The sequence below is a fragment of the Oncorhynchus tshawytscha genome, linkage group LG21 (genome assembly GCF_018296145.1).
Source record: "Oncorhynchus tshawytscha isolate Ot180627B linkage group LG21, Otsh_v2.0, whole genome shotgun sequence".
In the NCBI taxonomy this organism is placed as follows: domain Eukaryota; kingdom Metazoa; phylum Chordata; class Actinopteri; order Salmoniformes; family Salmonidae; genus Oncorhynchus; species Oncorhynchus tshawytscha.
In genome coordinates, this window is record NC_056449.1 from 13015130 (window position 1) to 13024482 (window position 9353).

At 43.1% G+C, this 9353-nt stretch overlaps 1 protein-coding gene across 1 annotated transcript; it reads left to right on the plus strand.

The window, feature by feature from the left end:
• The first annotated feature begins 4141 nt into the window (after positions 1-4141).
• Positions 4142-9089, plus strand: LOC112220529 (smoothelin). The gene is made up of 8 exons (XM_042302848.1): positions 4142-4358; positions 4786-4862; positions 5167-5283; positions 6370-6839; positions 7403-7753; positions 7868-7982; positions 8071-8222; positions 8413-9089. Exons 2-8 carry the CDS (start codon positions 4791-4793, stop codon positions 8768-8770), a joined length of 1635 nt encoding a protein of 544 aa, XP_042158782.1. The 5' UTR covers positions 4142-4358; positions 4786-4790; the 3' UTR covers positions 8771-9089.
• The last annotated feature ends 264 nt before the right edge of the window (positions 9090-9353 follow it).

A 9353-nucleotide genomic window follows, 5' to 3' on the forward strand; every position in this document is an offset into this window, starting at 1 on the left:
CCGCCCGACGAGCATCACTACTCTGGACAATTCTGACTTAGAATATGTGGACAACTAGAAATACCTAGATGTCTGGCTAGACTGTAAACTCTCCTTCCAGACTCATATTAAGCATCTCCAATCCAAAATTACATCTAGAGTCGGCTTCCTATTTCGTAAGAAAGCCTCCTTCACTCATGGTGCCAAACATACCCTCGTAAAACTGACTATCCACCTTGACTTTGGCGATGTCATTTACAAAATAGCCTCCAACACTCTACTCAGCAAATTGGATGCCGTCTATCGCCATTTTGTCACCAAAGCCCCATACACTACCCACCACTGCAACCTGTATGCTCTTGTTGGTTGGTCCTCGCTACATATTCGCCAGGTTTCCTCCAAGACGTGATGCTTCAGGCCAAAGAGTTCAATCTTGGTTTCGTCAGACCAGAGTCTGAGTCCTTCAGGTCATCTATAAGTCTCTGCTAGGTAAAGCTCCGCCTTATCTCAGCTCATTGGTCACCATAGCAACACCCACCCGTAGCACAAGCCAACACCTCTTTTGGCTGGCTTTCTTTCCAGTCCTCTGCGAATTGCAAAAATCACTGGAGTTGGAGACTTATATCTCCCTCACTAACTTTAAGCATCAGCTGTCAGAGCAGCTTACCGATCACTGCAGCTGTACACAGCCCATCTGTAAATAGCCCATCCCATCCAACTACCTACCTCATCCTGATATTTGTTTTAGTTTTTCTGCTCTTTTGTACACCAGTATTTCTACCAGTTTAATTTTTTTTGTTAGCATTTTAAAATTTTACCTTTATTTTACTAGGCAAGTCAGTTAAGAACAAATTCTTATTTTCAATGACGGCCTAGGAACAGTGGGTTAACTGCCTGTTCAGGGGCAGAACGACAGATTTGTACCTAGTCAGCTCGGGGATTTGAACTTGCAACCTTCCGGTTACTAGTCCAACGCTCTAACCACTAGGCTACCCTGCCGCCCCAGTATTTCTGCACATCCTCATCTGCACAGTGTTAATTTGCTAAATTGTAATTACATCACGACTATGGCCTATTTATTGCCTTACCTCCTTACTTCATTTGCACACACTGTATACAGATTTTTCTATTGTGTTATTGACTGCACGTTTATTTATCCCATGTGTAACTCTGTTGTTGTTTTTGCCGCACTGCTTTGCATTATCTTTGCCAGGTCGAAGTTGTAAATGAGAACTTGTTCTCAACTGGCCTACCTGGTTAAATAAAGGTGAAATAAAAAAAGACATGTTTTTTGTGTTTGCCCCACCATGATTTACATGCTAACATTGCCACTGAATAAGACTAGATAATAATACTGACTAGAGAGTGGAAGTATACCTCAATAAAACTTTTAGTTTTAGTTTTTATGTCTCTATTTTGGATTGGTCAGGGTTTGATTTGGGTGGGCATTCTATGTTCTTATACATGTTTTTGTATTTCTTTGTTTTGGCCGGGTATGGTTCTCAATCAGGGACAGCTGTCTATCGTTGTCTCTGATTGGGAACCATACTTAGGTAGCGTTATTTTCTGTTTAGTGTTTTGCACCTTACAGGACTGTTTCGGTTATTCTCTTTGTTATTTTTGTTTAGTGTTCAGTGTAAATAAAAAGTAATGAATACTTACCACGCTGCGCTTTGGTGCGATTCCTCTTCAGACGCCAAAAAACGTTACAACTTTAATAACTTTAATTATGAAGTTCATATGAATGCAACAGGATTTACGTGTTGCTTGCTCATCCCCCTTTGCTTTGGCAAGCTTCTTTTTTAAGCCCATGACGTAACGTTAGCTAGCTAGTTAGATAACTATGGATATTTGGCTTGCTAGCTTATGGACTTTTAGCGGGTTGATGTCTTTTCGCTATCTAGCTAACGCTAGCTAAGTTAAAGCTGCTATATGTAACTTTTTGGGTGACCTGAACAAATTCACATAAAAATGTGTGTTATTGATCTGTCATTCTCATTTAAAGCAAGTCTAAGAGCGGTGGATCATTTCTATGTGCACAAATCAGGTCCAGAGTCTGTGATGATCCCACAACGGTGACAGAGATAATACACTGTCAAATTAAGTAACTGCTTCCACAGGCTTTTTTTGTTTACTCAACTTTTTGGACAAAGTGTTACCTGAATTTAACAATTTTAGTTTGGCCAACTTACAACCAACATGGGAAAATGGAGGCAAAAATTCAGTCAACTTGAAATGATTTGTTTGCTCAATTTGTCTCATGTTCATTCAACTACAAATTATGATTTTGGCAAATTACTGCCAAAAAAGGCTGTGGAACTAGTTACATGCGTACACACACACACACACACATACACTGTGCTTTTAACCTACAATGTTTTCAAAGTACATATTTGATACACGTTGACATACATGATTACATTGTGCATGTTCATTTATACAGTAATTAGTATTCAACATGTCCTCACCTGGGATTTAAACTCAGCATTCCAATCTTGAGATCTGTATTTAAAACATTTACACAGTGGTGAAAAGTAACAAAGTAGAAATATTTAAAAGTATTACTTAAGTAAATCATTTTTGGGGGTATCTGTAGCCTACTTTCATTTACATATTTTTGTCAATTTTTACTTTTATTCCGCTACATTCCTAAAGAAAATATGTACTTTGTACTCCCATACATTTTCCCTGACACCCAAAAGTACTAGTTACATTTCGAAGGCTCAGGCAGGACAGCAATATGGTACAATTCACAGACCTGTCAATATAATACGTGGTCATCCTTACTGCCTCTGATCTGGCAGACTCACTAAACACAAATGCTGCGTTTATAAATGATGCCTGAGTGTTGGAGTGTGCCCCTGGCTGTCCGTAAATTAAAAAACAAGAAAATTGTGCCATCTGGCACACTTACTTTTACTTCCTACTTTTACTCAAGTATGACAATTGAGAACCTTTTCCTCCACTGTACTTAAGTAAATTTAAAACCAGATACTTTTAGACTTTTACTCAAGTAGTATTTTACTGGGTGACTTTTACTTGAGTCACTTTCTATTAAGGTATCTTTACTTTTACTCTACTTTTTCCAACACTGCGTTTACATTTGACACTTTAGTCATTTAGCAGGTACTCTTATCCAGAGCAACTTACAGTTAGTGCCTAGTGGTTAGAGCATTGGGCCAGTTACCGAAAGGTTGCTGGATCGAATCCCTGAGCTGACAAGGTAAAAATCTGTCTTTCTGCCCCTGAACAAATTTGATTTGATTTGAACAAGGCAGTTAACCCATTGTTCCCTGGTAGGTTGTCATTGTAAATAAGAATTTGTTCTTAACTGACTAGCCTAGTTAAATGAAAGTTAAATAAATAAAAACATCTTATGATAGCTAGGTGAGACAACCACATATTAAATATACAGGAAACGAACATTCCATTTAGGCCAAACAATGAATATATATAATTTTGCCCCCAAAACTATTTTACTTCACTAAAATGTACCTACAATCTATAAATTAAAACATCTGAGAAAAGTAATATTTTACACACACATGAAGATACCTATATATATATATTTTTTCACCTTTATTTAACCACGTAGGCATGATGAGAACAAGTTCTCATTTACAACTGCGACCTATAAGCAATCATTTCTGATGAAAAACAAAAAATCATCAGGAAGTGGATCTTCCAGCAAGACAATAACCCCAATCGCTAATCAAAATCCACAAAGAAATGGTTAACCATAAAATCAACATTTTGCAATGGCCATCTTTGTCTCCGGACTGGAACCCCATTGAAAACCTGTGGATGGAATTGAAAAGGCCAGTCCATGAGCGCAGATGAAGAATATCAAAGATCTGGAAAGATTCTGCATGGGGGAATGGTCTAAGATCCCTCCCAACGTGTTCTCCAATCTCATAATTTGTTGGGGTGTGTTGTTACCCTCGCAAGAATAGAGTGCTGAAGTAATACTTTTGACCCTTATCTTTTTTAGATTTTTCTCTGAGCAATTGTATTAGTATAAAATAATATAACTTTCTATTTGATTATGGACCCCACTGTATATCGGTACGAATCTGGTTGGACATTACAGGACATTAGCATTCTCCTGAGAGAGAGAGAGAGCGAGAGAGAGAGAGAGAGAGAGCGAGAGAGAGAGAGAGAGCGAGAGAGAGAGAGAGAGAGAGAGAGAGAGAGAATATTCACATCTTACTGATTCACTGGTCGCTGCAGTTTATTAACACTGTATTGAGAGCCAGAAAAACAGAAAGAGAGAGAGAGGTGTTAAGACAAACAGAAGTGGACACTGACTTAATAGAGAGAGAGAGTAAGCAGTACACAGTGACCACAGCGAACCCAGAGGGCTATAGGTACCACACAAGGTAAGGGCTGCACCTCTCCTACCACTCAACTCACACGCTTTTATCAACATCAAAGATTCACTGCATGTGTACGTGGAAGTGTTGGTCTCTGTATGTCTTGGTCTCCATGTATGTGTGTTGAACTGTGAACTGTATTGATTGTTACTATTTCTGTTAACTCTTATATCTGAATGACTGCATTTACTTTGAGATTAAATAGGTCCTTGGGATCAGGGTAAGAATTCAATTTAATTTGAGTAGAGTCCCAACTATGCAAATCTGTTTGCTAGGGCTTGACTTGAGAATATAATATGAGTGTGTCTGTGTGTGTGAGTGTGTTTGTGTGTGTGTCTGTCTCTCTATGTATGTGTGTATTTGCACACACGTATACATGTGTGTACTTATGCATGTTTGTGTGTGTATGTGTCTGTGTACCCATGGTTTCCAGAGCAGATGCAGCTGTCCGGGCTGTTGGACTGTGCCGATGTCACTAGCTCTATTTCTGGAACCTGTGTTGTTCTGCAGGTCAGATAAAGTGACTTGGAATCCTAGCGAAGGCAGGAGGGGGGCAGGGGGCACTCACTAACCACACACATGAGAGCACTGACAGAGAGTTATAGACAGACAGAGACAGAGCGGTAAAGAGAGAGAGAGAGAAAGAGAGCAAAAGAGAGGGAGAGAGAGAGAGAGCAAGAGAGATTTCTGCCTAGAACTTTGAGGCTACACTGATTGATGGAATGGACGTTGAATGAACATAGATATTGAATGATCAGGAGCAATTCAATAACTTTGGAAAGGAAGAGTCTGATTTGACTTGATGTTTCAGAAGAAGTTGGACAAACAGACAAAGGAAGTCCATCAAACCATGGACGATGTATCACTCCACCAGGAGGATTCTGGGAACGATGCAACAGCCAACCAGATAGAGGACAACAACAACAATCAGGTGTGTGTGTTGATGAAGGAAACACACCCAAAAACAGATACAGACAACCCCAAGACAATATGCATACAGAGACAAACCTCAACCACCTACAGACAAACAAATACACACTTTTTTCAAGAAACAAAAACACATACAACATGAGCCATGTAGCTTTACCATGAGGTGGCAGAGTTGTATTTGCAATGTGGTCCAATGTAGTATTTGGAGCGAAGATAGTGGGAGGGGTTGGTGGTGGTCATGGCTGGGCAACACCTGTTCCTGTGCCAAATTTTGGCACAGGAATGTTGCTGCCTTTCTCTCTCTCACACACACACACACACACACACACACACACACACACACACACACACACACACACACACACACACACACACACACACACACACACACACACACACGTGTCCATCCTATTTCCACTGATGAGTCACTACCCTGAAACATGACCAGGAGTGACACCTGGGACAGTCCCTCAAGTGCACTGACCTAACATAAATCCAACATACTGTTTTATCTGCAACGTTATATATCTTAATGTTTCAGTTGTGACTTATTAAAGTCATGGAACATTATGATAGACATGTGTAATATTACAGCCATAAACAACTCTGTACAACTCTGTACATGTGTTCTGAGTGTAACAGTATAGACTTTACCTCCGTCCCTTCGCCCCGACCTGGGCGCGAACCAGGGACGCTCTGCACACAGACAACAGTCACCCTCGAAGCATCGTTACCCATCGCTCCAAAAGCCGCGGCCCTTGCAGAGCAAGGGGAACCACTACTTCAAGGTCTCAGAGCGAGTGACGTCACCGATTGAAACGCCACTAGCGTGCACCACCGCTAACTAGCTAGCCATTTCACATCGGCTACATGAGCACCAAAGTAACTATGGGGATTCTCTAGAGTGAAACAGACTCATTTCCTATTTTAGTACTTAACTATGTATAATGTCACTTTACATAGTCTCTCCCCTCAACAACTGATATAAAATCAGGTCTCTGACAACAGTTCTGTCCTATAACCCTAACCAAAACTACCTCAAGTGCTCAGAATTGCCAATTGTAATCTTATCTGGTTTGTCTCTCAGACAGAGAGAGAAGCTCCAGTCCAGGAGTGTGACCCCCCGAAGAGAGAGCACCTGGCGGAGGACACAGTGGAAGGTCATAGGGTCAAGTCAGGGGCTAATAGGGCGAAAACTCCAGAACAGGCAACAGGGGCTAGCATTGAAAACATAGAGGAGTCTCAGCCTGTAACCGACGCCAATGAGGTTAATGGTGAAGAGGCTTGTAAGGGTGAGGAAGGGCCGTGTCATGGTGCAGACACCGGAGAAACAGAAGACCCCAAATTGGTGAAAGGAGAGGGGGAAAGTGAGATGGAGGAGCACAAGAATGGAAAGGGGCAAGAGGTGGTCAAGAATGGAGAGATTGAGAAAAAGAAAGAGGAGCTGAAAGAGGACAAAGAGAAGGGGGGGGAGAAAATAATGCCAAGAAAGGGGAAAATAGAAAAGGGAAAGGAGAGGAAGGGAAGAGGAAAGACAGAAAAGGCAGGGAAGGGAAGGCAGGGATGAGGCAGGGAAGGGAGTGGCAGGGAAGGGAGAGGCAGGGAAGGGAAAAAGGGAGTGGCAGGGAAGGGAGGCAGGGAAGGGAGAGGCAGGGAAGGGAGTGGCAGGGAAGGGGAAGGGAAGGGAGTGGCAGGGAAGGGAGAGGCAGGGAAGGGAGAGGCAGGGAAGGGAGAGGCAGGGAAGGGCAGGGAAGGGAGAGGCAGGGAAGGGAGTGGCAGGGAAGGGAGAGGCAGGGAAGGGAGTGGCAGGGAAGGGAAGGGAGTGGCAGGGGAGAGGCAGGGAAGGGAGAGGCAGGGAAGGGAGTGGCAGGGAAGGGAGAGGCAGGGAAGGGAGAGGCAGGGAAGGGAGTGGCAGGGAAGGGAGAGGCAGGGAAAGTGGAGGGAAGGGAGTGGCAGGGAAGGGAAGGGAAGGGAGTGGCAGGGAAGGGAGAGGCAGGGAAGGGAGAGGCAGGGAAGGGAGAGGCAGGGAAGGGAGAGGCAGGGAAGGGAGTGGCAGGGAAGGGAGAGGCAGGGAAGGGAGTGGCAGGGAAAGGAGATGGAGAGGCAGTGAAGGGAGAGGCAGGGAAGGGAGTGGCAGGGAATGGAGAGGCAGGGAAGGGAGTGGCAGGGAAGGGAGATGGAGAGGCAGTGAAGGGAGAGGGAGGGGAGGCAGAGGCAGAGGAAGGGAAGGCACCAGAGAACAAGAGCAAACCAGTAAAAGAAAAGGAAGGGGCGGGAGGAGGAAAGGTTAAAGAGAAAAGCAAGGAGGTGGAGAAGCAAGGGAAGACCAAAAGAAAGAGTGTCTTGAATCCCACCGCCTCTACCCCATCCTCTGCAGCCCCCTCTGTAATCCGACCCCGGAACTCTGCCCGCTCTGCCCGGATGTCTAGAAAAAATGACATCATAGCAAAGTTCCAGCAAAATGCACCTGAGTAAGTTATGACATGTATAATGTGTTCCAATGTGTATAATTAAATATATAATCTGTATTAATATAACAACATTCTAATGGGGAGAGTTGTATTTGTCTTTTGACTTATTTTAAGGACACCAGTTGTCCGCAACTTCAAACTTCAGAGATCATCTATGGCTGTGGCAAGTGGGGCATCAATCAAACAGAAAGTGCTTTCATGGTGTGCCAACAAAACACGCAACTATGAGGTGAGGGGATGGTCATGGTCATGCACAAGAGACATAAGAAGTGACATCTGGGGAACCATAACCCTGCTTGCCACCCTCTCTTTCCCAGGGCGTTTCCATAGAGAACTTCTCATCTTCATGGTGTGATGGGCTGGCGTTCTGTGCACTCATCCATCGCTTCTTCCCAGATGCTTTTGACTTCTCAGCCCTGAACGCATCTGAGAGAGAGAAGAACTTCACCCTGGCCTTCAACACAGCAGAGTACGAAGCTGTATGTGTGTGTGTGTTTGTGTCTGAGTGTGTGTTGTAAAGTAATCATCCTCTCTCTCTCTGTCTCTCTCTCTCTGTCTCTCTCTCTCTGTCTCTCTCTCTCTGTCTCTCTCTCTCTTTCTCTTTCTCTCTCTCTCTCTCTCTTTCTCTGTCTCTCTCTTTCTCTGTCTCTCTCTCTCAGGACCATGGCTGACTGCTACCCCCTGTTGGAGGTTGGTGATATGCTTCTGATGGGGAACAGACCAGATCCTATGTGTGTGTTCACCTATGTCCAGGCTCTCTGTCATCACCTCTCCAAAATAGAGAAGGAGAAGAAGGACAAGGAAGAAAAGGAGAAGAAGGACACAGCAGAGGAAAAGAAGAGTGAAAAGATGACCGGCGGAGAGGTAGAAACCACTACAGAGAAGAAAGAGGAGGAGAGTGTGGGAGGGGAGAACAAAGGAAAAGATGGGAAAGAGAAAGAGAGCGAGGAGAGCTCAGCGGTGGAGGGAGAGAAAGAGAAAGAGGAAAGAGAAGTTGTAGTGTCAGTTGAAGGGTAGGCTTAAGCTAACGCTAAAGATACATTGAAAAGACCAAAGGAGAGAGATTCAGAGAGATTAAGAAAGACTTAAGCTACATCATGAAGTAGAGTCTTACAGTGTTCAAGGTGATTGTGTGTGTAGTGTATATGAGCATCATTTCTTAAAGAGTGACACATTACTACTGTGTATTCAAAAGCTGGATTTGTGAAGGTTTTGAATTATGCTCAGATTCCAACAATGTGTGTCAATTGTAACCTGTTGTGATATTTTAAACATGATTTAACATGCTGTGTTTTGGAACTTTGCGCAGAGGAACATTAAACGTCAATGTGTATTATAATGTATTCTTTTGATTTATTCTTCAGACAGACCACCCATGTATACTACCATTCAAAAGTTTGGGGTCACTTAGAAATGTCCTTGTTTTTTAAAGGAAGGCACATTTTTTGTCCGTTAAAATAACATCAAATTGATCAGAAATACAGTGTGGACATTGTTAATGTTGTAAATAACTATTGTAGTTGGAAACGGCAGATTTTTTTATGGAATCTACATAGGCGTACAGAGGCCCATTATCAGCAACCATCCCTCCTGTGTTCCA

Bases quoted from the DNA above. Each gene is read 5' to 3' on its own strand.
- LOC112220529 (XM_042302848.1), top strand. From the start codon at position 4,791: ATGCAGCTGTCCGGGCTGTTGGACTGTGCCGATGTCACTAGCTCTATT. The intron at 4,863-5,166 runs GTCAGATAAAGT...ATGTTTCAGAAG, and splicing joins GAACCTGTGTTGTTCTGCAG to AAGTTGGACAAACAGACAAA. The intron at 7,983-8,070 runs GTGAGGGGATGG...TCTCTTTCCCAG, and splicing joins ACAAAACACGCAACTATGAG to GGCGTTTCCATAGAGAACTT.